Source organism: Catharus ustulatus, chromosome 1 (genome assembly GCF_009819885.2).
Source record: "Catharus ustulatus isolate bCatUst1 chromosome 1, bCatUst1.pri.v2, whole genome shotgun sequence".
Taxonomy (NCBI): domain Eukaryota; kingdom Metazoa; phylum Chordata; class Aves; order Passeriformes; family Turdidae; genus Catharus; species Catharus ustulatus.
Window position 1 is genome coordinate 163,322,124 of NC_046221.1, and position 26,125 is coordinate 163,348,248.

A 26,125-nucleotide genomic window follows, 5' to 3' on the forward strand; every position below is an offset into this window, starting at 1 on the left:
AGTTGGATTCGTCCTCGTACCTCTGCTAGCGCCCGTGGGTTGTACCACTCTACGAAAAGGGGGATGTGTCACCTCGCTGCTTCCCCCACGTTACTTCCCTGCCTCCCTCAAGATGATCCCCTGTATTTTACGGGGGGAGTTACGGAGAGGAAGAGGCCCCGCGCTGTGCGTGCGGCGCCTTGTCTCCCTCCGCGCCCTCTTCTCCCTCCCGTGGAAACCAAGTGGAACAGCTTAAGGGGGAAAGCGACGTGAGGAGGGGGGCAGCAGTTCGGCGCACTCCCCCCTTTTCGCAGCGTGGTATAACCCACAGGCGCTGGTGGGGATAGGAGGAAGAATCCAACTTGGCGAAGTAAAGGGGGGTAAGCGGCGCGACTTAGCGGCTGTGGTGGGGTGCGCGCATGCGGGGGACCGGAGCGGAGACAAAGGCGCCGCCGCGCCCCCCCCACCCCATCCCCGCATTCCTCCCCGGTTATAACGCGCCCCCCATTCCCATGGATGCGGGGATCGCTCCATGCCCGCGGGGGAGCCGGAGGAGGGCGGGGGAATGGCGGGAGGGCGGCGGGCAGGAGGAGGAGGAGGAGGAGGAGGAGGAGGAGGTGGAGGCAGCAGCGCATCACCCGGGGGGGTGTCGGTGAAGATGTCGCTTCGCCGCGCCTACTCCATCAAGGACAAGCTCCAAGCTATCGAGAGGGTGAAGAAGGGCGAGCGCCAGGCGTCGGTGTGCCGGGCTTTTGGGGTGCCGGGGGGCACGCTCCGGGGGTGGCTGAAGGACGAGGCGAAGCTCCGCTGGTTCCTGGAGCAGCTCGGCGGCGAGGTGGGCACCCAGCGCAAGAAGATGCGCTTGGCCAACGAGGAGGAGATCGACCGCGCCGTCTACGCCTGGTTCCTCGCCCTGCGCCAGCACGGCGTGCCGCTCTCCGGACCCCTCATCCAGGCGCAGGCGGAAGCCTTCGCACGGCAGATCTACGGGCCTGAGTGCACCTTCAAGGCGAGCCACGGCTGGTTCTGGCGCTGGCAGAAGCGCCACGGCATCTCCAGCCAACGCATCTACGGCGAGGGTGGCATCGCCGCCGAGCCCGAGCGCGCCCCGGCCACCCGCGCCGAGGTGCTGCCCGATGCCGGCGGATACGGGGATGAGCAGATCTACAACGCCAACGTCACCGGGCTCTTCTGGAAGCTTCTTCCCGGTGCTGGAATCACGGCGAGGCGTCCGGCGCGTGGCGAGCGCGTCACGGTGCTGCTGGCCGCCAACTTGACCGGCTCCCACAAACTCAAACCTTTGGTGGTCGGGGGTCTCCGTGATCCCGCCAGCCTCCGGCATCACAACCAGGAGAAATTCCCGGCTTGCTACCGCTACAGCCCCGAGGCCCGGCTGGCGCCGGCGCTTCTGCAGGCTTGGTTCTTTGAGGACTTCGTGCCCGGGGTCAAGCGGTACCTGCGGCGGAGCTGCCTGCAGCAGAAGGCCGTGCTGCTGCTCAGCTCCGCTCCATCCCGCTCTGGATCAGGGGCTGAGGATTCCCCACCGCTCCAGACTCCGGATGGGTCCATCCGTGCGCTCTTCCTCTCCAAGGGTCCATCCGGGAGCGGCTTGGCCGGAGCAGGAGGCCGAATCCCGGCGCCGCTGGAGCAAGGGGTGGTGTCGGCCTTCAAGCAGCTCTACAAGCGGGAATTGCTGCGCTTGGCCGTGTCCTGCGGTGGCCCCGGCGGTCCCGCAGACTTTGTGCGGTCCTTCCTCCTCAAGGACATGTTGTACCTGGCTGGCCTCTCCTGGGATCTCATCCCGCCCGGATCCATCGAGAAGTGCTGGCTGCTGGGGCTGCGCGCTGCCTTCGAGCCGCAGCCCGGCGAGGAAGAGCAGGGGGACACACCGGGAGGGGAGGAAGGCGGAGGGGACAGCAAGGTCTTCAGTGACCTGACCCACCTGGCCGCCTTGGCCTTCAAGCGCTTGGCTCCCGAGGAAGTGTCCGACTGGTTGCACTTGGATGATGCAGCTCCGGGTGTGGAGGAGGAGGATGATGATGGCGAGGAAGACGCCGAGGAGGAAGGCGCTGAGGGCTGCGGGGTGGAGGAGGATGAGGAGGAGGAAGCAGCTGGTGGCAGGAGGGATGGGGAAGGAGGAGATGCTTTGCTGCCCACGGCTCGGGAAGCCATCCAGGGTCTGGAGACGGCGCTGCGCTGGCTGGAGGGACAGGACCCCCGGGAAGTGGGGCCGCTGAAGCTGGTGCAGCTCCGCTCCCTCATCTCCATGGCACAGCGGCTGCACCGCGGCCACAGCCCCCAATCCTAGGGCAGGGGCAACCCCCACTTTTTGGCTACCTGGTTGGCCACAGAGCTGGGAACACCCTGGTTGTCCCAGAGGGATGACGGTGGAGGTGCTGCTCACCCCTCTGTGACCGTGACTCCTTGGGGATCAGGAAGCCCAGGTGCCTGTGGGTCACAGTTTAGGGGATTTTTGTGCAACAACTCGAATTCCAGGGTTTTTCCTTACCTAAATATATTTAGGAGGTGCTATTTTTTACATCCCTTGTGGCCCCTGGTCGCTGGCACTGCCAGAAAGGGGGTGGATGCCCCCCCTTTCCCCCTTCCATATTGCCCAGTTCCCCCAATTCCATGGGGAGAAGGGGTGAGGGAAGGATCTGCTCAGCATCCCTGGGATAATGGGGGATGTTACACTGAAAAATCCCCAAATCCCAGAGCAGGGCTGAGGTGGGCACAGCCAGCTGGACAGGGCCCACTCCTGAGGTGCTGTAGGGAAAATATTCCACCTTGGAAGAGGCTGGTGACACCCTTCTCACTGCCCAAACAGAATCCTGTTAAACCAGGATGGTTTGGGGCTGGTTTAAGACAACTTCCTTCAGGCACTGGATTGGGAAAGGGACACTTGGGTGGCATCCAGGGGAGGGAATCACTTCCATCATTCCTATCACAGCTGGGAACACCTGGACCACAGAGACCTGCTGAACCAGGTACCATCACCTGAGCATCCTCATGGAGCTGAAGGCTCCAGGGATGGGGGTCGAGGTGTTCCTCGTGGGGTTTGTGGGGTGGCTGGGGCCTGGAGGACACATCTGGGTGAGCTGAAGTTGGAGCAGGGTGGGCTCCTGGCACTGCTTTGGAATACTGGAGGCATTTGATAGGAATCTAGCAGCTCCTGACCTGACTTGGATGAAATTTTAGGGTGTTTAGGCAAAATATTAGAAGAGGGAAATTAAATGAACAAATCATTGCTGCCGTGCCCCATGTCAGCAGGCATGTGGGGGTTTTTACTTGTTGGGTCTTTGTCTCATCACTGCAGAGTTTATGGAAATTAAATGGATTTTTATTCCCACGTGGAAGTTGTCGTCTGTGAACTGTCACATGAAGCCATGCCAGAGGGATTTGGGGTGGCACCAGGGGGACCTTCATGGGGTTCTGTCCTCTCAGTGTGGCCTTCTCCACAACAATGGGGTGAAATAATGTAAAATGTCTCTGTTTATTTTTATCATCTTTTGCACCAAAAATGCCCCACAAAAATATTTTGGAGATTGGGATGGGGCTCATTTCAGACAGGAGTTTGTGAATGAAAGGAGGCTTCAGTTCTGTGACAAAAATGTTGCAAAGATCAGCAGAAGGTGGTGGCCTGGAGGTCTTTGAGCTGGTTTGGGGGGGTGAGAATATAAAATTACGGAATGGTTTGGGCTGGAAAGGACCTGCAAGGCTATGAAATTCCAACCCTCTGCTGTGTTCAGGGACACCTTACAATATCCCATGTTGCTCCATGCTCAGTCCAACCTGGCCTTGGACACTTCCAGGGATGGAGCAGCCACAGCTTCTCTGGGAATTCCATTCCAGTTCCTCATCACCCTCCCAGGGAGGAATTCCTTCCCAATATCCCATCTAACCCCTGTCCTCTGGCAGTGGGAAGTCATTTCCCCTTGTCCTGGCACTCCAGGCTCTTATCCAAAGTCAGGGCTCAGCATCCAGATATTCCTACCAGCGATGTTTTGCCCAGAAAAAACCTTTTCATCCTCAAAGTAGTTCCCAAACTTTCACTAATTTCACCCGTGCTGTTGCTGTGAGGCAAATGGAGCTTACTTAGGACATGGAAAAGGCTGGGATCCTCTCTGGATGGGCAAGTTTCAGTTTCTACCCCCTCAATATTCCCAGAGCTGGGAGCAGATCAGGACTTCTATCCTGTTCCCTGGTGCCAGGAGTTTTTTGGCTGTTTTAGCTCTTGTCCATAGTACACGAATGTGGCTCTGACCATAGGGATGCAGCCATTCTCCCAGCCCCAGCAGGATTAAATTGGGATCACCCCATGCCCAAAAGTCTCTCTGCACATCCCACACCAGCTTCATCCTTGGTGCCAGCACCATTCCCAGTTGAGCATGGAGCCAGCGTGGCACCACGGATGTCACCTTCCCATGGTGGCTTCTACAGCTCCCCAGGGACCACAAAAAGCCACACCCCCATTGCTCTGGCCACGTTTATTTCGTTCCAGCCCTGCAGAGGTAACACATGTCCCCACCACCTCCCACCCCCATCCAGGTTCTCCTGAAGATGTCAGGACCCCTGTACTCCTCAGAGGAGCTCCCTTTGGTCCCCATCACCCCTCCTGTCCCAGAAGGGGCTTGTCCACTAGTCCTTGGCCATGTCACACGCCCGGTTGGTGGCCGCCTCCACGGCATTCATGACGGTGGCCCGGAGCGCTCCCTTCTCCAGCTGGTGCAGGGCGTAGATCGTGGTGCCCCCGGGCGTGCAGACGTCCCCCCTCAGCTTTGCCGGGTGCTCCCCCGTCTCCAGCAGCATCTTGGCTGCACCCTACAGGACACCAAGAAGGTGAGATTTGGGACTTCTCAAATTCCATGGTTGGATGGCATCACCATCCCTACACCCCCATGGTGAGGGAATGTCCCACCGCCATGCACTTCACCCTTCTTAGACCTCGTTTTTGCTTCCAAGAGAAGAAACTGAGGCAGAGCAGCATCCAGCACCTCATCCCAATGGATGTTGTGGAGCCCAGGGGCAGGAGGGAAGTGGAGCAATGCTGGTGTTTGCCAAGGACTCACCAGCAGCGTCTGCGCCGCGATCCTGCTGGCCAAGGCGCCCGGCATTCCCATCTTCACCGCGCCCTCGGCCAGCGCCTCGGCAAACAGGTACACCTGGGAGGAGGGGAGCACCCAGGGGTGAGCCTGGAGCCAGGAGGGCACCCCAATCCCCAGGACAGCGGAGGGGAGCACCCAGGGTGAGCCTGGAGCCAGGAGGGCACCCCAATCCCCAGGACAGCGTCCCCTGTCCCGCTGGCTTACATAGGCCACGCCGCTGCCGCTGAGCCCGGTGTGGATGTCGATGTAGGATTCGGGGACCTCCTCGCAGAGGCCACAGGAGGACAGGAGGCTCTTGAGGAGCGTGGCTTCTTCGTCACCCGCGTTGTTGCCCCGGGAGAAGACCATGGCCCCTGCCTGCACCACGCAGGGCAGGTTGGGCATGATCCGCAGCACTTTGGTCCAGGGTGGGAGGAGCTGGGAAAAGACGGGGATGGGAGAAGGGGTGCCAGCCCCGGGAAGTACCCAAGGGTGACTGGAGACACCAGTGGGCGTCACCTATCAGGCTGGTGGAGAAGCAAGGAGCACAGGGAGGGAGTTGGAGGTGCAGCCAGGTGAGGACAAGGCCACGGTGGTGTGTCCTGCATGGGCTTGGATGCAAATGGAGGAGGAAGAGGAGGGAAGGAGAGGAGGAGGAAAAGAGAAAGAGAAGAATGAGAGGTGAAAAAGGAAAAGAAAAAGGAGAAGGGGAGAGGGGAAAAGGAGATGGGAAAAGGAGAAGGAGGACAAGGATGAGGACAAGGAAAAAGGAGGTGAGAATGAGGTGGAAGAGGAGGAGAAGGAGAAGGAGAGCAAGAGAGAAGGAGGATCAGGAGAGAAGGAGAAAAGAAGGAGAAGGAAAAGGAGAAGGAGGAGTCTCACCCGCTGCAGTGTCTGGATGGTGACGCCAGCCACCAGTGACACGACGATGTGGTGGGACCCCACAGCAGGACGGATCTCCTCCAGGACACCCGGCAGGATGTGGGGTTTGGTGGCCAGGAAGACCAGGGTGCTCCTGTGCACCACCTCCAGGTTGCAATGCGTGGTCCGGCAGCCTAATTCCTGCCCAGGGACAAGGAGAGGGATCACAGCCCAGCACTCCCAAAAACAGCATCCCAAAACCAGCATCTCCATGGTAACAGCATGTCCAGAGGCAGGGACATGGCCTGGGGACCTGCTCTGGTCACAAAGCCACCCAGATCTGCCTGGATCTCACCCAGTGTGGGGGGAAAAGGTGCTCTGAGCCCACAATGAGGGACACCCCAACATCTCCCACCCCCATGGCCCCACTCACCCTCCAAGCACCCAGGTTTTTGTCCGAGGGAGCGCTGGCCAGGATGTTGCTGGCTGGAACCTTCCCTTGGGGGACACAGGGAATGGGATGAGAGGTCAGGGTGGCCCCAGACATCCCGATGTCCACTGGGATGTGATTCCTCCAATCCCAGCAGAATCCCACAGGGGCACATGGAGCAAAGGGGGCTGGGGATGGATCCCGCCTGTGTGGCTGGCACAGGCACCCACTTGTGTCAGGGTGTAGTGACAGTGGAGGTGGCCCCTCACCAGGCAGGGACAATCTGGGACACACAAGGAGCAGGGAAAGGGCCATGCCCTCACTATCTGTGGGACAGGGATGTCAGGGAGAGAGGCAGGACAGGACTGTCCCAATGTCCCCACACTGATCTGGGGGACAGGGACCTCATAGAGGGCAGGGACCCTGGGGAGAGCAGGAACCTTGGGGAGGAGTGCAGAAAAGGGCTGTCCCCATGTCCCCACACTGATCTGGGGAACAGGGACCCTGGGGGACTGGGATAGGACACGGCTGTCCCCATGTCCCTCCAGCGCAGGAGAAGAACCCAGGGAAGGGCTGGGATTTTGGGAATAGGCCAAGGCAGGGCTGTCCCCGTGGCCCTCCAATGGAACACAGGGACCCGGGGAAGGGCTGAGACCTTGGGAATGGGCCAGGTCAGGGTTGTCCCCATGTCCCTGCTCTGGAGGACAGGGACCCAGGGGAGGCTGGGATTTTGGGAAGGGGTCAAGACGTGACTGTCCCCATGTCCCTCCACTGGACAAGAGGGAAGGGAGCGCAGAGAGCATCCAGACAGCGCAGTCCCCATGTCCCCCCACGCTTCCCCGCGCCACAGAAACGCCAGAAAGGCGCCAGACCAGGACTGTCCCCTCCCCTGCCCGTGTGTCACTGGCCCTCCGGTCGCCCCCATCCCGTACCTGCCTGCAGCAGCCCCCGAACGAGCCCCCCGGCCATGCGCCCGGCGCCCACGAACCCGACCCAGAGCTCGGGCACCTCCATTGCTACGCGAGGCCACGCCCCCAGAGCCACACCCCCAGCGCTGATTGGCCACGCTCAGCCACACCCCCGCTCTCCTATTGGTGGCACCGCCTTTAAGGGGCGGGGTAAAAGGGGAAAGGAGGGGGAATTGCGCAGGCGCGGCGCCACGTGGTTCCTGCAGGTGCACGCGCGGGGATCCTGGAGGGAGTTCCCGACTGTTCCCAAACCCTTTCCAAACCTTCCCCGCAGTGCTCAGCGGAGCCCCGGCACCTCTGGGGCCACGGCGGGGGTGGGATTAAATTTGGCGTGGGGGAAGTCCCCAGAGGTGCTCCCCACTCTGCTCTCCCCACCCGCTGGTATCCGCGGGTTCATGGGGAATATTTTCCGAGGGGGTATCTCCTAATTTGTCCGTGGATGTGGAAGCTGCTTCCCACTCTGGAGTGCTCCTCACCCTCTTTTTCCCCCAGTACCCTCACCCACCGGCATCCCTGGAACCTATAGGAGGTTCCCTTAGTGGGGGTGGGTCCCCAAAATTTGGGGAGGGTGGTCCTGTAATTTGTCCATGAGTGTGGGGGGCTTCTCCTCATCCTCTTTTCCCCACAGGACTCCCTCCATTCTCATCATGCTGCTCCAGAGCTCCTGGGCTGCGCTGCTCCTCTGTGCCAGTGCCACGTTTTTGGGGTGGCTGGGCCTTGCTGCACCCTCAGAGAAGGTGGGGACCCCCCAGAGCTGGGATTCCCCCCACAAATCTCCCTCAAGACAGCCACGGGTGACAGCCAGTTCTGGGATGAAGCCACATCCGGGGAGATATCACATCTGGACTTCTGTCACTGTCCGGTGGCTGTGGGACTCTCCCCAGCTGGGAAATTTGGATTCTGGGATCTCCCGTCCTGGGCAGCCTCTTTGCTTGGTGTAGGAATGGTTTTTGGGGGTGAAGGCCAAATTCTGAGGTGAGTTCACACCTTCTTCCATGTTTTACATCCCAAAACCGCCTTCTCTGTCCTCCTGTCCTGTGCTGGGGGCACCCAGGTGTGCCAAGGGCTCATTTTGGGGTGTCCATGGGGAGAAACAGCATTCCCCCATCATAACCCCCTAAATGTTCACCTCAGGAGGAGCTCTGGGAGACCTGGATGAGGTCAGCACTGGATGAGCACCCCGTGGTACAGCTTGTGCAGGACATCACCCACCAGATGGGTAAGAGCCAGGGCTGGGATCCTGCAGCATTCCTGTGTCCCAGTTGGATCAATTTGGGACTGATCCAACCTCTCTTCCCTCCCCGCAGGGAACCTGAGCAGCCGTGGAGCTGCAGATCTCCGAGGAGGACACCAGATTGTCCCACTCAACCTCCATTGGGAGCAGGAAAGAACTCAGGATGTTCATCCCCACCCAGGTGGGAACACAGCAAATCCCATTTCCAGCTTTTTTCACATCGGGGTGCATCTTCCCTGGCTCATCCTGCTGCTGTATCCATCTTTTCCATTTGCAGAGAGCATCCTGCTCCTTCAGGGGGTGATGGAGAAGCTGCAGAGGGTCAACCAGAGCCTGGAGCTGATGCTGATGGCTTTGGAAGATGCACAAAGCCGACTGGAAAAGCACCTGGAGCACCTCAAAGCCATCCCAGACCTGGATGGTGAGCAGGAATGGGTGCTGGAGGATCAATGGGAGCTGCTGGGTGCCAACACCAGGCTCTTCTTCCCCATCCCACAGGTCAGAACCAAAGTGCCACCTCCTCCAGCGTCCCACACAGCTTATACTTCATGCTCCTGGTTCTCCTACTGGTGCCAGCATCATTCCGGGCCATCCTTCTCCTCCTCTTCCTTGCTTCCAGCATCCTCGGCATCCCAGCAATCTCCACTCTCCTGGTCCTTGCTGTGGCAGGTGGGGATGAGTGTGGGGACACTAGGTTGGGGACACACCACCCTGTGTGGGGGCTCTGTCCTCTCCCACCCTCTTGTTTTCCCACAGGGCATTGGCTGGTGGCATCCACCTGCTGTGGTGCCAGAAGGATCCGGCCAGTGGTTCCCCGGGAAGAGCCCCGGTACCGGCTCACCTCCACTCCAGAGAGGTAGGAGATGGTTGAGGAGATGGCATGGAACCCTTGGGAGCTGCTGGGTCCAATCCTTGGTGTCCCACCCTGGATTTTCCACCCTGGAGCTATCTGGCAGAAGTTCTCAGGAAGGGATAGGACACATCTTGGTGGCTTCCCTATGGCTTTTGGAACACTTCATCCCAACTCCTTGTGCCATTTCTGCTCAGATGTTCCATCCTGGATATCCCATCCTTGGTGCATCATCCTGGACATTCCATCCTGGAGCCATCTGGCAGAGGTATCCAGGAAATGACAGGACACATCCTGATGGCTTTCCTATGGTTTTTGGGCATCTCATCCCAACTCCCTGACTTCAGAGAAGGGTGTGGAGAGGCTAGAGAGGTGCATGTCTCTATTGTGGTGGTGGCACAAAAGTCACCAAGGTGACAGGATTCCAATTTTCCTTCTTCCCACTCAGGGAATCCAACATGGACCTGCTGCAAGAGGAGCTGGACAAGATGGAGATGAGCTGCCTGCAAGGTGAGAGGTGCCTACAAGGTGGGAGGTGTGGTGGCTGTAGGACATGGATCCAAAGCCCTGGCATGTCCCCATCTTGTACTGTTATCCCAGAATGTCCCCAAGCTCTGACAGGGATGTGCTGCCACCCTGGAGTGTCCCCATCCTCCACGTGAGGACAGGAGCACTGGGAGGGTATCTCCATGTTCTTGCAGAGCCCTCATACCTGGAGCAGCCCCAGGAGGTGGCCAGGAACATTCCTGGGCATGTGTCACCCGACCCCAGTGGCCAGAAGACAACACTGAGCTCGTGTGGGGTAAGGTACTGGGTAGGATGTCCCCATGTTGGTGTTGTCCCCCAAAACCTGCTCTTGGGGACCAGCTGGGTCTCCCTGAGGGTCAGTTCCTCCAAGGTTGGGGTGTCCTCACCATGGTGGCACCTCTGGATGTGGGACAACCCATTGGGAGATGGACAGGGAGGAATTTGGGGTGAAAGAAGGTGTCCTGAAGGATAGCCAAGGCATCCCAGAGGACAAGGGACACCTGCAGGAACCCCCTTTTTCCCAAACCAGGTGACACCAGAGCCAGTTATGGATGCTGGGAAGCTGTGGGAACCCAAACCCTGCAGCCCAAGGGCCAACATGTGAGCACCAACCACCCAGAATGTCCCTTCTCCATGGCTTGGTGTCACCTCAGAGGGACACCCCGCTGCTGGTGGCTTCCTGGGGTGCTGATGGGTGTCTCTGTCTCCTCTGCAGGTCCCTGTGCCAGAGTCTCACCAGAGCTGGGCAGCGGTGCCGGAAGAAAGCCATTCCCGGGCAGGAATTCTGCCACATCCACACCACCAGCAGTAGTTTGGCCATGGATTAATTCCCCCATTTTTGACCCTCTACCCTCTTCCTGAGGGGTTTTAACCCTTTTCATGGTTATTCCAGATCCTGGTGGAGAACATGGACCCTAAGGATGCCACTGGATGCGGGTACAGTGCAGATTATCCCACCAGTTTTATGCTATTTGCATATATTTTAATAAATGCCACATTTACAGCTGGAGTCTTTCTCATTCCTATCCTGAGATGGGGGGGGAGCTGTGGGATCATCCCCATGTGCCAAGAGCAGCAGCAAATTCCCTGCTGCCATTTCCATGCCCTAGAATCCTGATTGCCTTCCCTGTATTACATCTAATTGCAGGTAATTAGTGTAGCTCATTAACAGCTCAGAGCCACCACCCTCTAGGACACAGCCATGGTGATGGCTCTAGTTGGCTCCTACCACTCGATTTAGGATTTTTGGGATGCCCCAACCTTCCTCCCCCCTGCCCTGGGCGTCCTGCGCCGCTCCCAGCAGTGGGGCAGGAATGTGGGAGCTGCTCCCCAGGCTCCTGTTTTAGCTTTGGAAATGTCACTGTCACCCCCCCAGCCCCGTCCTCTGCCCCAGCAAAGGACAACCCTGAGTTGAAGAGGATGATCCCAGTGCCGGGTGATGCCGGTCCTGGTGCTGTCACTTCCTGGCGTTGGCATAGTTGGCGTTGAACCAGGCACAGGTTTCCTTCACAGCTGGGGAGGGAGAAGATGGGATGGGTTAGGGGGTTGAGAATGGATTTTGGGAATGGATTTTGGTCATAGAATCACAGGATGGGTTAGGGGATTGGAAATAGATTTTGGTGACAGAATCACAGGATGGGTTTGGAGGATTGGGAATGGATTTTGGTCACATAATCATGGGATGGGTTTGGGGGATTTGGAATAGATTTTGGTCACAGAATCATGGGATAGGTTGAGTTGGAAGGAACTTTTTTAGGTCTTCTTATCCAAGCACCATGCAAGGAGATACCTCCCAAGAGACCAGGTTACTCCATGCCCCATCCAACCTGACCTTGAGTATTTCCAGGGATGCAGAAACCACCACCTCCCTGGGCAACCCATGCCAGTGTTTCACCACCCTCATTCCTCATCCAGAAAGGATGAACCCCCTTGATGCCACCAAGGCTGATGGTACAGGTTAGAACCCCTGGTGTCTCCTGGAGACTCTCCCATCTCACCTTTCCTGAAAGGTGTGAACTGGAATCCGGGCAGGTACCGCCGGAGCTTGGCATTGCTGGCTGTCTTCTTGAACTGCCCATCGGACTTGGTGGTGTCAAACTGGGATGGGAAGGATTAAGGAGGAAAAACAGGTATTGCTTTTGCTCCTTTGGTGGGAAGGATTCTCTGGATCATGCAATCTCCCAGGGGAGCCGGTGGGAAGAGGGGTTTGCCTTTTGTGAAGGATACAACGAGCTCTCCCCTGAATTCCATGGCCTCGGCGATGGCCTCTGCTGCCTCCTGGATGGAGACTTCATCTTCTTCTCCCACTGTGGAGAAGGGAAGGATCATGGCTGTTTCCTCATGGAGAGGGGACTTCTGGGGGGCAGCCAGGACTTACCTGACAAAATGATTGGTTCCACCTCATCATATTCCCGCAGGACCCAAAGGAAAAGCCGGGCCAGGTCCTGTGAAGAGTAGACAACTCACTGATGTCCCCCAGTGCTCCCATTCCAAAGGGTCACAACCCTGGGGATGGCCCAGGACGAGTCAGGGGGATTCAGACCCCTCTGGGGTCCTGCCAATGGGTCCTCCAGCCCTATTCCCTGCTTCCCAAGGCCACACCTACCAGGGAATAGATGAACTGTCTCCTGGGCTTGCCCGTTCCCCAGACGGTCAGAGCAGAGCCGGACTCTGCAGGAGGAAGGAGCCATGACCACCAGAGCCACCTTCACCCACTCCCACAGCGCAGGTGGGAAAGAAAGAACCCTCATTTCTCCCCCAAAAAAATCCCTGGAAGTCCTGCCACCCTCACGTTTGGCCAGGTAGACCTTGTGGATGAGCCCTGGCAGGACGTGGCCATCCTCGATGTTGAAGTTGTCGTGTGGCCCAAAGACGTTGGTGGGAATGACGGCGGTGAAACGTCGGCCGTGCTGCTCGGAATAACCCCTGGATGAGAGCAGGGAAGGGATCAGCGCCTCCAGCACTGATGTGCCCCCAAAAAACCCTGGCCAGCAGCACTTTCACCTGCTGAGCCCAGGTATCTCCCCAGCTTCCACCTGGAAATCCCACTGGATTCCCCTTGAAAACCAGTGAGTGCTCCCATGTCCCCAGTTCACCTATTCTGGACATCAATCATCCTCTTGGCATAGGAGTAGCCAAAGTTGGAGCTGTGAGGTGGCCCGTTGTGGATCTGGGAATATCAGAGCGGGTAAGTTAAGTAGGGCAGGGACTTTTCCCGGGATTTTGTGCAGGAATGGGGATTCTCACCATGGTCTCATCGATGGGATAGGTGGTCTTGTCTGGGAAGATGCAGGTGGAGAGGCAGGAGACCACCTTCTGCACCCCTGACTCATGGGCTGAGTGCAGGACGTTGTCGTTGATGTGGATGTTTGTCCTCTGGGAAAGGGGATATTTATCAGGATTGTGGGGTTGGGAGTCCCCAGATTCCATCACCAACAACTCATCAATAACTCCAAAAACCACTGGAGCTCTGATTTGGCTCTGGGAGCAGAGCAAGCCACACCCCTGTGTGCCCATATCCCAATTCAGGGAGCGCAGCACCCACAGGGATCCCGACAGTGCCAATTCCGGGGGTGCTCACCCAAAAATCCAGGTTGGAGCGGATGTTTTTGAAGAGGCCCCCGACCATGGCAGCCAGGTGGATGACGTGGGTGGGCTTGTGCCTCTCAAACAGGGCTTTGGTCTCGGAGCTGCTCCTGGAATGGGAAATTCTGGGATTCAGAGGGGTCAGCAGAGCAAATTGAGGTGTTTCCAAGGAAAAACCCAACCCTAGGAGAGGAAATGTTGGGGCAGACTGGGGAGTTTCTAAGGAAAAACCCAATCTTGGGATGGGAAAATCTGTGATTCACTGGGGTCAACAGAGCAGACTGGGGTCTTTCCAAGGAAAATCCCAATCCTGTGATGGGAAATTTTGGTGTTTGTCAGGGTCAACAGATCAGATTGAGTAGATTTCAATGAAAAATCAAATCCTGGAACGGGAAAATCTGGGATTCAGTGGTCAACAGAGCACACTAGGGTGTTTCTGAGGAAAAACCCAATCCTGGGATGGGAAAATTTGGGATTCAGTGGTCAACAGAGCAGACTGGGGTATTTCTGAGGAATAACTCAAAGCCAGAGATAGGAAATTTTGGGGTCACCAGAGCAGATTGGGGTGATTCCATGGAAAAACCCAATCCCAGGATGGGAAAATTTGGGGTTCAGTGAGGTCAACAGACTAGACTTGGGCCTTTACGAGGAAAAACCAGATCCTGGGATGGGAAATTTTGGGGTTTGTCAGGGCCAACAGACCAAATTGGGTTGTTTCCAAGGAAAAATCAAACACTAAAAAGTGAAAATTTGGGATTTGGTGGGGTCGACAGAGCAAACTGAGGCATTTCCAAGGAAAAACACAATCTTGAGATGGGAAATTTTGGGTTCAACCAGAGCAGACTGGAGAGATTCAGAGGAAAAACCAAATCCTGGGATGGGGAAATTTGTTGGGGTTGACAGAGCAAATTCTGAGGTTTCCAGGGAAAAAACCCAACTCACGTCAAGTCGGCGTCTCGGGAGGACACGAAGATCCACTCCTCGTCCGGCTGCCCCTCTCCATCGGCCACCACCTTCTCGATGGCTCTGCCCACCAAGCCGGTGCCACCTGTCACCAGGATGCGCTTGGTCACCTCCGTCATGGCCAAAATCCTGCAGGGAGGAGCAGGGGGGACAAGCTGGGACCACCTCAGGATGGACCACCCTGCCCACGAGCATCATGCACATCCCAGGCAGGTGGGATTGGGTTTTCTGGGGGGGAAATTTCAGCATTTCTGGCAAAAAGGGAAGTGGAAAAAGGGGTGTGTTTGGTTGTGACAGGGCTGGAACAACTCAGCTGGAGGCCACCTGGGCTAGGGCCAGACCTGCCACGTGGCACTGCCTGGGCTCTGGAAAGGGAGGGGCACCTGCTCCCCCAGGTGTGTGCCCCAAATTTCCTTCTGCACCCCCAAATCGCCTCCCACACCCCTGCACCTCAGGGCTGCTTCCCAGATCTACTCCTGAACCCCGAGTCTTGTGTCTGCACCCCAAATCTCCCCCTGCACACCAGATCCCCTTCTGTACCCCAAATTTCTCTCCGCACCCCAGATCTCCCCCTGCACCCCAAGTCTTGTGTTCGCAACTTAAACCTCCCCTGCACCCCAAACCCCATTTCTGCACCCAGGATTGCATCCCACGCCTCCCCTGCACCCCAAATCCCATTCCTGCACCCCAAATCCCAGCTCTGAACCCAATCCTAACCTCCCCCCATCCTCTGCACCCCAAATCCCATTCCTGCACCCCAAATCCCACTCCTGCACCCCCATCTCCCCGCACCCCCTCCCGTCCCGCAGCGCGTCCCTGTTCCCAACCCACACCCTCCCGCCCCCCGCACCCCTGCCGTCCCCACCCTCCTGTCCCCCCACTTTGGGGACCCCCCGCTTCTCCTCCCCACCGGCCTGGGGAGGGTCCTGTCCCCCCAAATCTCCCTTAATGGGGAGAGGGGCGCGTCTCACCTTCGGCTGGATTCGGAACCACTCGGCTGCAGTCGGATCCCCTCGGTTGATTTCGGCTGCTCTCAGCTCGGTGAGGGTTCGGGTTGGGTCGGTGGGGGCTCGGCTGTGTTCGGCTATAGCCGGCTCGGCTCGCTGGGGGCTCGGCTGGATTCGGCAGTGCTCGGGTCTGCTCGGCGGTGTTTCGTAGGGGCTCGGTTAGGTTCGTTTAGTGGGTCTCGGCTAGATTCGGGGTCACTCGGATCAGCTCGTCGGCGGCTCGGCTGAGTTCGGCTTCGCTCGACTCGGTTCGTGTTGCCCCGGTAAGGGTTCGGCTCCGCTCGGCTTCTTCCGCCCCCGTCACCGGGCGCTGCCGCTTGGCTCGTCGGGAAATGTAGTCCTTGCCGGGAGAAGGGGAAAGGAGCGAGCACCGGGAATGGGGATTTTGGGAAGGGAGTGCAATGAAGGAAGCGCGGGGGAGGAGAAGGGGATGCAGGTGGGGAAATGAGGTGCAGGAGGAGGGAAGGAGGTGCAGGGAGAAGGAAGGGGAGAAGGAAAGGGGGGGTGAAGGGAATGGAGATGCAGGGATAGGGAAGGATGGATGGGAAGGGGGTGCAAGTACAGGGAAGGGTGTGCAGGGGAAAGGAAAGGGGAAGGAGGTGCAGCGGTTTTAAGGGGGTTCATGGGAAGGGGTGCAGGGAAGGAAGCGGGTGCAGCGGAAGGGGGTTCCCAGGTCCCCCCTCCTTCCCCCACCCCACCCCAGGGGCTCATCAAAAAGAATTTCGATGTGAAAACGTTTTAATCACTTTTAATGCACTTAAGCCAAAATTAAAAATGAGCAGAGGGTGAGGTGGGCACCCCCTCCACCCCCACTTCCAACTGGCTTTTCCTTCGGGATTTTTGCGAGGCAAAAGCAAGGCTTTGCTCTAAATTAAAATTTTGAAAGTGGAAATAAGGGCGACCCAGCCAGGAATTCCCACATTCCTCCTGCCAAAGCCCTGGATAGCCCCAGTGGCGAGGAGCAATAGAATATCAGATTTTCATTCCTTTTCTCCTGGGTGAGACCTGGAAATGTGCCCTTTTCCTTTGGGAAAGTTCAGGGAAGGCTGAATCCTTGCTGGGAGTTGAGGGGGGGTAATTTGGGTATTAAAAGATGTCACCTTGTGCCTGTGTCCCCTGGAAGTGCCCATCCCCTCTCCCAGCTGGCTGAATCCCAGCATGTGCCCAGCCCTTCCAGGCCTTTCCTAGCTCCCAAATCCACCCAGGAGTCTTGGTGTTGTTCCCACCTGATGTTTTACAGGATTCCCTGGCTGATCTCACCCACGGAGCCAGGGACAGACACTGAAGCTCCTTCTCCATGTCAGCTAATTCCATGTCTGTCCTGCTCCTCCATGAGACACTGAGGTTTGGCAAGAAAAAACCTCACGTTGATGTTGGGATGAGTCAGATCCAGCTGCATCCACGCTTCCACCTCATTTCACAGCAAAATTATGGAATAAAAGGATTTGAGTTGGAATAAAATAATTCCCATAAATAAAAATCATCCCATTCCAACTCCCTGCCGTGGGCAGGGACACCTTCCACTAGACCAGGTTGCTCTAATGTGGCCTTGAACACTCCCAGGGATGGGGGGGGAAAGCCAAGGAAGATTTTCCAGGTTCTGGTGGGAGGATAAGATCTTTCTGCTGCCTGCTGTGAGTTTTGGGAGACTAATTAGGGATAAACCCTAATGTTTCGGCCAAGGAATTGCTGCAAGGTGGTGCAGCCAAGAGTGCTGTGACAGCACTCGAATAACCACGGTGTTGCATTAAATGCAGTAATTTTGGAGCTTAAATATGCTAATTCTGGGGCTAATTACCAAAGAAATGTTGGAACATGAGGGAAGATCACAGGGGAAAGGGATAAAGTTGCGGCGACCACATGGGACGAACTCATTTGTTAATGAAATATCACCCAGGCTTCTGATGTTATCTGACACGGCCTTGGGATTTGAGGATCAAAGCCCAGAACAGACCCATTAGCTCATCTGGGCAGGGCGTCTGCATGACAGGATCCAGAGGACATCCCAGGACCTTCCAGCCGGCAGGATAAAGCTTGGGTGGCTCGGCCAGATCCTGTCAGAGAACCGCTGCTTCGTGTGAGGCGTCGTTTCTGTAACGCAGCTTCCTTGTGGGGTGACCTATTTCTCTGGAACAGGTCCGGTTTTGGGTCCAGCCCCACTCCCTGCTCTGCCCTCCCCATCCCTCGTAGGAAAGTGGGACAGATGGGTATGAAATTCCCAGGTGGAAGCTGTCTGAGGATGATGCTTTACAGATGCAGACAAGCTCCAGGAGCCCAGGTGAGACAGCTCTAAGCATCTCTTCCCTGCTAAAATTCCAGCTTTGCGGCTCTTTTTTAGGGAGCAGCACACCAGCAGTGATCCCTTTTCCAGGCCTTGTCCCATGGGATGGCCTGAGGCAGTTTCTACAGGGATTGAGGGTTACTCTGTGGCAGTTTCTACAGGGATTGAGGGTTACTCTGTGGCAGTTTCTACAGGGATTGAGGGTTACTCCCCACAATGTGCAGCCCTTCGGCTGTGGGAGTTGTCCAAAAGCACAGAGGGGGAAAACTGGGATGGGGATGAGGGTGATGGCCACAGATACGCCAAGAAACCATGTTCATGGGATTGGGAGCAGCTTCCCCCATGGGAATGTCCTTTCCACCATCATTTTGGATTTGGTCTTGTTGAGTCCAGTCCTCTGGAGGAGGGAGATGAACCTGCCACTGCTCTGTGATGGGGTTTGGGATTATTCTGGGAGTGGGATCTTGGCTAGGTGGGTGGGAATCTCATTGGGAGAGACGCTGGAAGAGATGCCAGCCCATCCCACCTGTTTGGGGTCTCCTTGGATGGAGTGCAGAGGACTGGGCAGGGGGCTACCCAAGGCACCTGGATTTCCCAGAGTGGATGGGAGAGAGGAATGTGGGCACAGGGAGCTGTGGATGTGGGTCTGAGCCTCCTCCCAGTGTTGCCTGGAACCCACGTGAGCTGACTGTGCCCGAAAAGAGCGTCTCTGGCGCAGGTTTGGGATGAGGCAGACATCCCGCTGGGCCTGGCTGCTTGGGCATGTCCCAGGACCTTGGGAAGGCGAAATCCTTCTCTTGTTTCAGTCCAAGTGTTGATGTCAAGCTGGATGAACTCCAAGGTGAATGAGTATAAGAGCACGGATTACTTAAATCTTTTTTATGGATTAGGCTTTGCTTTAAGATGAGCTGAAGTTCGTGCCTCAAGGCCAACCAGGGGAAATGCACTATTTACACTAAATCAAGAACTAAAAAGGGCAAACAATTCCAAACCTATTCCCCTTCTCCTTTCCCAGCTCAGATGCAAGGGCTGTTTAGTTTTGGTTAGAGGGAAGGGCTTTGTTCCTCAGCAAACTCTTCCTCTTTCAACCGAATCCAGCTGTGCATGGAGTTCTCTGGCTCTCTGGGCTCCAGCTGCTCCAGAGATGTTATTTTAATTTGCTTTTGATGAATATTTTAGTGCTGCCAACAGCCCTGGAGACTTTGAACTCGTGTGCCAGCCCAGAGCTCACCTGTTTGCCGGGAGCCTTTGTACAGCAAAAAAAAAAAAAACACATCAAAGGAGAAGAAAAAATGAACGTCAGTGATGTGAAGCAATTTGGGGAGACCAAAGACGTTTATGACCCAAAGATCTGTGTTGGTGTGTTGAAATTGGGAGGCAAAGAGGCAGGAAGGTGGCACAAGGGACACTATCTTCTCAGCAGGGTCACAGGCTTGTTCCTGCATCTTGTTCCCAGGTCTCCATGCTGTGCCTCAGGAATCCACAGTGACTTGGTGGGAGTCAAATCTTAATGGGAATGTGCTGTGTGACCTCAGAGCAGAGGGTTGGTGGCTTGGGGTCAGCAGCACAGATGATCCAGGGACCCTGAAGAGGGAGGAGACTGATGTGGGGGCCCCTTTAATGGGACCACACAGTGAGGAGGGAAAGGGGGATCTCCATCAGGGAGCAGTTAAAGACCTCATAACAAGGTGAGATCCAGGCCTGGAGATTCCCAGGGAGCTGGAATGGGGACCATCCAGCCAGATGGACAATGCAACAATGACCATCACCTGGGTCAGTTGAGGAACTCCCAGAGACAGGTGAGATGACCTGGAAACCCTGACAAGCCCAGGGCCTTGCAGGAAGAGGGGACAAGGAAATGGGAACTTCTGTGGAGAGGTCCTGGCACCCCTCTGAAACTGAAGATGGTGTCACAAACACTGCAGCTATTTAGGATGGGAGCAAAGTGTCTGTGCTGGGTGTAGCTGCAAGAAATCTGCTATATAAGAGCAGGAGGCATCTGAGGATTTACTATGGAAAAATTTTATTGAGGTTAAAGAAAGAACACACAGGAGCAGAAAGTGGAAGGGATCCAATGTGAGGTTCAAGTAGGGCAGGCATCAGCCAAGGTGCTTTGCTTGCAGGAGCTGTTGCCAGAATCCCAAAGTGGTGGTGTCAGGAGTGGTGCTGAGGGTCCTTAGCAGATGTAGCCGCCCCTTCTGCCATAGCAGCCCAGGCCTCCCAGCCCATAGCCAAGGCCAAAGCCAAATCCACCAGAGATGGGCTGTCCCTGGGCATTGAGTTCACTGCCAACAGCAGCCGAGGAGGTGGATCCCACAACGGTGCTCTGGGGGAAGGAGGTCATGATGGGTCCTGGCAGGGTGACCAGCACAGGGGAAGGGTCAATAATGACCCTGGAGTTCTGGCATTGCAGGGCACAGGGCTCGTTGCAGCTGTTGGCCAGCGGGGTGGGTCCGCAGGGACGGCAGAGGTCGTAGCAGGCCATGGGTGTGGTGTGGAGGGTCCCTGGAAGAGAGAGGAGTGAGGCAGGGCAGGGGCTGTGGGGGTGTGAGGGGTGGTGATGCAGGAGGGTGAGGGAGTGTGGAGGCTGCTGTGGGGCTGTGGGGAGGTGTGAGGGCTGCTGAGGTTGGGGCTGAGCGTGCTGGAAGAGAGGAGCCAGGGGTGCAGGAGCAAACTCACCTTGCTGTCGGGAGGATCAGGAGGAGAAGGAGAGAGGAGAAGTGTGTGAGAGAGGGAGGCTCTGGTCTGCCTTTTATGCTGGTTCTGGAGGGGTGGGGCAGGTTTGTCCCATGACCTTGGGGCATTTTGCAGGCCTGGTGAGTCCTGAGGTGGGGAGTGTGTTGCTTCCCACAACTCTGCAGTGTCATGTCCTGCTCTTGAGGCCATGACCTTCACTGCAACTTATGAATGCAAGTTTTAGAGACCAAAGGCTGCTGTTGATGTTGTTTTTCTGGGAGGGCTGAAGACATGACCAGAGCTTTGGAGAGGGGATGTCATCATTGTGTCAGTGCTGTGGTTTGTGTGTGTGTGGTTAAGCGGGGCCTCGTACCACCACTGCCATGTCTGGATTGTTTGGCTTTGCAGCTCTTTTGGGGGTGACAGGAGTTCCCCTTCCATAACAATTTCTGTCTTCCTATCATGTTGCGAAATACCTAAACCTGTCCGTATTCCAGGCCTTTCTCACTGGAGATGGAAAAGCAATACCTGTGATTTAGCAGTGCTTCCTGTAGTCCCCAAGGTCTTGTGTTTGTGGATCCATAGCTGGTGAAGGATAAAGAGATGAAGACATGAGAGGAACATTTGATGGAACTGCAGATGCTGATTTTCCAGAAAAAGAGTGTTGACCTTGTTACTTTCTAGATGAACCTGAATGTAAGTCATAATATCATTTTTGTCTGACATAAACTTACAGGTCATGAAGTGGGGATTATTTTCCTTGCTGTAATTCTTCAGTGTCCTGTCCTGGTCTTGAGGCCGTGTCCATCTGACTGTAGCGACAGCCTTAAAGTGAGAGTTGGTGTTTGGGAGGATTGGCATGGAAGATGTGTGTCAGGGAAACCAGAATATACAACAAAAGCTTAGGATAAATATGGGTGTCATCAGTGAGGTCATTTTGTGTTTCTTGTGTGGTTTAGTTTGTGGGTATGATCTGCAGAGGGGCCTGATTCCATCACTGCCCTGTCAGGCTGGTCTGGCCTTTGGTGCTGTGCCGTGCATGAGGAGCTGCCCCTTCCATCACAGTCATTCCTCCTTTAATGTGTATTTGAGACCAAAGGCTGATGTTGATGGCGCATGTCAATGGGGAATTAAGAAATGACCAAGATTTGGAGAGGTTTGGTGTCACCAGTGAAGTCAACCTGTAGAACTCATGGTTTTGGGTTTGTGGGTGTGATGTGGAGTCCCTAGCTATGGCAGGTCAGTCAGGCTGGTCTGAAATCTGCATCTCTGCACGGTGTGAGCACCTGAATTCTGTTCCACGTGGGCAGTAGGAGAATTGCCTCCTAAGCAAGTTGGCAGATGGTGGAGTGTCTGAGGCACCACTTGGTAGTTCTACCAGATAGAGGGGTCTGGAGGCTGAGTTTTAAAGAAACCTCCTGCATTTCAGGAGTGGAAAATGTGAAGTCCTGCATTTAGGCAGGAATAGCACTGGGTCCCTGATCATGCTGTAGCCTGATAGCCTGGAAAGTGGCTGGTGCAGGACAAAGATACCACAGGGTTGCACTGCAACTTTATTTCAAAGGATGTCGCCAGTGTTCAAAACAGGTTCCTGAGAATTGTTGCCATGAAATTATGAGAGGTGACACTTCCCTTCTCTAGAGCACTGGTGGGATCCCATGTGGTGTGGTGTGAACTCCACTGCAGTTTTGGCCTCCAGAACCAGTAGGGGATTGTAAACAAAGACCAGTTGAGGACCACCAGATAGAGCAAGGGCTGAAGAATCTTTATGGAGGAGTGACTGAGAGTGATGGGACTATGAGTAGACAGGGCTAAAGACAGAGAGCTGAGAAAACAAAGCTGGGCAGGAGGTCTCATGAGTGTGTGGCAGCTCTGCTGTTCACAATATTGCACAGATGAAAGCAATGGAGGCAAGTGCACTTGTGAAAAGAGACAGAACTCCAGGGGCAAAGAAGGCAAGTAGTTCAGAGTGTGTTAGGATGGTGATAGAGTGTAAGAGACGATAGGATCGCTCTTCTTGGAGGTCCAAAACTGAACTGGCCATAGTCCTGGAAATCCTGCTCCTGCTGGTCCTGCTTGAGCAGAGGGGAGGGAAGCACTCGCTCTCCAGAGTTCCTTCCCATGTGCATGAGTTCTTGTTCCTCTGTTTGCTGGGAGGACTCAAGGGTACTGCTGGAAAGGGAATTTTTCAAGTGTGTGCTGGCACAGAATGACTTTGACAAGGCAGTACCCAGGACAGAATTATGTCCAAGCATTTGGTGTATCAAGTCATGGACTTGTGTCATTTTCTGTACGGTCCCACCTCTTTTCTGTTTCCAATGTCAGCACTGGTTGTTACTAGTGGGGGCATATTGGCTAAGAAATGTTCTTTGCTCCTTTTGCATCCGACACAATGGTTGAGTAGTGGCATTACTCTGGGTGAGGATTTGTGATCGTTGGAATTCCAAAGAAGGCAAAACAACTCAGGTTGTGTTTCACGAAAAATTTATTGAAGTGAAAGAATTCCGAGAAAGAAGCTGAAGCAATCAGATGTCGGAGGAAAGTTGGGCAACGATCAGCCAAGGTGCTTTGCCTGCAGGAGTTGTATTCAGAGCACTGCACTGGTGGTGTCAGGAGTGGTGCTGAGGGTCCTTAGCAGATGTAGCCGCCCCTTCTGCCGTAGCAGCCCAGGCCTCCCAGCCCATAGCCAAGGCCAAAGCCAAATCCACCAGAGATGGGCTGTCCCTGGGCATTGAGTTCACTCCCAACAGCAGCCGAGGAGGTGGATCCAACAGCGGTGCTCTGGGGGAAGGAGGTCATGATGGGTCCTGGCAGGGTGACCAGCACAGGGGAAGGGTCAATAATGACCCTGGAGTTCTGGCATTGCAGGGCACAGGGCTCGTTGCAGCTGTTGGCCAGCGGGGTGGGTCCGCAGGGTCGGCAGAGGTCGTAGCAGGCCATGGGTGTGGTGTGGAGGGTCCCTGGAAGAGAGTAGGTTGCGGCAGGGCAGGGGCTGTGGGGGTGTGAGGGGTGGTGATGCAGGAGGGTGAGGGAGTATGGAGGCTGCTGTGGGGCTGTGGGGAGGTGTGAGGGCTGCTGAGGCTGGGGATGACCGTGCTGGAAAAGAGGGGTCAGGGGTGCAGGAGTAGGAGGGTCAGGGGATTGAGACTCACCTTGTCAGCAGGATCAGGAGGAGAAGGAGTGAGGAGAAGTGTGTGAGGGAGAGAGGCTCTGGGCTGGCTTTTATGCTGGTTCTGGAGAGGCGGGACAACTTTGTCCCATGGCCCTGGGGCATTTTGCAGACCTGGTGAGTCCTGAGGTGGGGAGTGTGTTACTTCCCACAACTCTGCAGTGTCATGTCCTGCTCTTCGTGCCATGACCTTGACTGCAACTTATGAATGCAAGTTTTAGAGACCAAAGACTGCTGTTGATGTTATTTTTCTGGGAGGGCTGTGGACATGACCAGAGCTTTGGAGAGGTGGGATGTCATCATTGTGGCAGCGCTGTGGTTTGTGTGTGTGTGGTGAAGCGGGGCCTCATTCCAGCACTGCCAGGTCAGGATTGTTTGGCTTTGCAGCTCTTTTGGGGGTGACAGGAGTTCCCCTTCCATAACATTTTGTGTCTTCCTATCATGTTGTGAAGTACCTAAACCTGTCTGTATTGCAGGCCTTTCTCACTGGAGATGGAAAAGCAATTCTTCTGATTTAGGAATGCCTCCTGTAGTCCCCAAGGTCTTGTGTTACTGCATCCATAGCTGGTGAAGGATAAAGAGATGAAGACATGAGAGGAGCATTTGATGGAACTGCAGATGCTGATTTTCCAGAAAAAGAGTGTTTACCTTGTTGCTTTCTAGATGAACCTGAATGTAAGTCATAATATCATTTTTGTCTGACATAAACTTACAGGTCATGAAGTGGGGATTATTTTCCTTGCTGTAATTCTTCAGTGTCCTGTCCTGCTCTTGAGGCTGTGTCCATCTGACTGTAGCGACAGCTTTAAAGTGAGAGTTGGTGTTTGGGAGGATTGGCATGGAAGATGTGTGTCAGGGAAACCGGAATATACAACAAAAGCTTAGGATAAATATGGGTGTCATCAGTGAGGTCATTTTGTGGTTCTTGTGTGGTTTAGTTGTGGGTGTGATCTGCAGAGGGGCCTGATTCCGTCACTGCCGTGTCAGGCTGGTCTGGCCTTTGCAGCTGTGCTGTGCAGGAGGAGCTGCCCCTTCCATCACAGTCATTTCTCCTTTAATGTGTGTTTGAGACCAAAGGCTGATGTTGATGGCTCATGTCAATGGGGAATTAAGAAATGACCATGATTTGGAGAGGTTTGGTGTCACCAGTGAGGTCAGCCTGTAGAACTCATGGTTTTGGGTTTGTGGGTGTGATGAGAAGAGATACCCCAGGCTATGGCAGGTCAGTCAGGCTGGTCTGGACTCTACATCTGGTCAAGGTGTGAGTACCTGAATTCTGTTCCATGTGGGCAGTAGGAGAGTTGCCTCCTAAGCAAGTTGGCAGATGATGGAGTGTCCGTGTCACCACTTGGTAGTTCCACCAGACAGAGGGGTATGGAGGCTGAGTTTTAAAGATATCTTGTGCATTTTAGGAATGGAAAATGTGAAGTCCTCCATTTAGGCAGGAATAGCACTGAGGCCCTGGTCATGCTACAGCCTGATATCCTGGAAAGAGCTTGGTGCAGAACAGAGATATCACAAGGTGCAGTGGAGCTTTATTTCTAAGGATGTCACCAGTGTCCAAGACACTTTCCTGAAAATTGGTGCCATGAAGATGGGAGAGGTGGCCCTTCCTCTCTTAAGAGCACTGATGGGATCCCCTGTGGTGTGGTGTGGTGTGGACAGTTCTGGCCTCCAGAGGTGAAGAATCAGTAGGGGATTGTGAACAAAGGCCAGCTGAGGGCCACCATATAGAGCACAGGCTGGAGAATGTTTGCTAGAGGAGTGACTGAGAGAGCTGAGACTATGAGGAGACAAAGCTGGGCAGGAGGTGTCACGAGTGTGGGGGAGCTCTGCTGCTCTCAGCATTGCACACATGAGGGGAAAGGGTGCAAGTGCATGCTGAAAATAGACAGAATTCCATGGGCAAAGGAGGCAGGAATTTATCAGTGTGTGTGAATGGTGACAGAGTGTATGAGCCATTGGGATCCTTCTTCTTGGAGGTCTTCAACAAAATTGGGCATAGGCCTGGAAATCCTGCTCCTGATGGTCCTTCTTGAGCAGAGGCGATGGAAGCACTTTCCCTCCAGATTTCCTTCCCATGAGCACGAGTTCTTGTTCCTGTGTTTGCTGGGAGGATTCAAGACTCGTGCTGGAAAGGGAATTTTTCAAGTGTGTGCTGGCATAGAGTGACTTTGGCTGAAATGTCCCCTGGGCCGAATTGTTGTGTCCAAGGTTTTGGTGTATCAGGGGATGGGCTTGTATCATGTTCTGTACGGTCCCACCTCTCTTCTGCTTCCCATTTTAGTACAGGTTGTTGCTGGTGGGTTCATATTTACTAAGAAATGTTCTTTGCTCCCTTTCCATCCAACATAATGGTTGAGTAATGGCATTGCACAGGGTGAGAATGTGAGACCATCGAATTTCCAAATGAAGAGGAAGCAACTCAGGTTCTGATTCAAGAAAAATTTATTGAAGTGAAAGAATTCTGAGAAAGAAGAAGCTGAAGGGATCAGGTGTGGGATGATAGT

The 26,125-nt window shown here is 55.2% G+C and overlaps 6 protein-coding genes across 8 annotated transcripts; 2 read left to right on the plus strand and 4 right to left on the minus strand.

Moving 5' to 3' along the window:
- Positions 1 to 582: 582 nt before the first annotated feature.
- On the plus strand, positions 583 to 3,332 carry TIGD5 (tigger transposable element derived 5). The gene has a single exon (XM_033081670.1). It carries the CDS (start codon positions 638 to 640, stop codon positions 2,285 to 2,287), a length of 1,650 nt encoding a protein of 549 aa, XP_032937561.1. The 5' UTR covers positions 583 to 637; the 3' UTR covers positions 2,288 to 3,332.
- Positions 3,333 to 4,451: 1,119 nt separating this feature from the next.
- PYCR3 (pyrroline-5-carboxylate reductase 3) lies at positions 4,452 to 7,404 on the minus strand. The gene is made up of 6 exons (XM_033064946.1): positions 7,287 to 7,404; positions 6,358 to 6,422; positions 5,946 to 6,125; positions 5,289 to 5,501; positions 5,049 to 5,141; positions 4,452 to 4,800 (listed from the first exon to the last, which is right to left on the minus strand). Exons 1-6 carry the CDS (start codon positions 7,366 to 7,368, stop codon positions 4,618 to 4,620), a joined length of 816 nt encoding a protein of 271 aa, XP_032920837.1. The 5' UTR covers positions 7,369 to 7,404; the 3' UTR covers positions 4,452 to 4,617.
- Positions 7,405 to 7,579: 175 nt separating this feature from the next.
- On the plus strand, positions 7,580 to 10,820 carry LOC117007914. Its single transcript, XM_033081386.2, has 10 exons — positions 7,580 to 8,297; positions 8,457 to 8,541; positions 8,630 to 8,737; positions 8,834 to 8,977; positions 9,055 to 9,225; positions 9,313 to 9,412; positions 9,855 to 9,916; positions 10,108 to 10,208; positions 10,464 to 10,534; positions 10,650 to 10,820. Exons 2-10 carry the CDS (start codon positions 8,478 to 8,480, stop codon positions 10,759 to 10,761), a joined length of 933 nt encoding a protein of 310 aa, XP_032937277.1. The 5' UTR covers positions 7,580 to 8,297; positions 8,457 to 8,477; the 3' UTR covers positions 10,762 to 10,820.
- A 74-nt stretch (positions 10,821 to 10,894) lies between these two features.
- GFUS (GDP-L-fucose synthase) lies at positions 10,895 to 15,836 on the minus strand. Of its 3 annotated transcripts, none has more exons than XM_033081373.2 (11): positions 15,454 to 15,836; positions 14,462 to 14,611; positions 13,515 to 13,629; positions 13,181 to 13,309; positions 13,030 to 13,103; positions 12,726 to 12,859; positions 12,540 to 12,604; positions 12,312 to 12,378; positions 12,161 to 12,240; positions 11,932 to 12,031; positions 10,895 to 11,446 (listed from the first exon to the last, which is right to left on the minus strand). In XM_033081373.2, exons 2-11 carry the CDS (start codon positions 14,599 to 14,601, stop codon positions 11,391 to 11,393), a joined length of 960 nt encoding a protein of 319 aa, XP_032937264.1. In that variant the 5' UTR covers positions 14,602 to 14,611; positions 15,454 to 15,836; the 3' UTR covers positions 10,895 to 11,390. The 3 variants fall into 3 exon arrangements, with proteins under 3 accessions (XP_032937264.1, XP_042635997.1, XP_042635996.1); XM_042780063.1 differs by lacking the exon at positions 15,454 to 15,836 and adding an exon at positions 15,393 to 15,417; XM_042780062.1 differs by lacking the exon at positions 15,454 to 15,836 and adding an exon at positions 15,348 to 15,372.
- A 4,110-nt stretch (positions 15,837 to 19,946) lies between these two features.
- Positions 19,947 to 20,255, minus strand: LOC117000454 (feather beta keratin-like). Its single transcript, XM_033068117.1, has one exon. It carries the CDS (start codon positions 20,253 to 20,255, stop codon positions 19,947 to 19,949), a length of 309 nt encoding a protein of 102 aa, XP_032924008.1.
- Positions 20,256 to 23,077: 2,822 nt separating this feature from the next.
- Positions 23,078 to 23,401, minus strand: LOC117004053 (feather beta keratin-like). The gene has a single exon (XM_033074543.1). It carries the CDS (start codon positions 23,384 to 23,386, stop codon positions 23,078 to 23,080), a length of 309 nt encoding a protein of 102 aa, XP_032930434.1. The 5' UTR covers positions 23,387 to 23,401.
- Between the last annotated feature and the right edge of the window lie 2,724 nt (positions 23,402 to 26,125).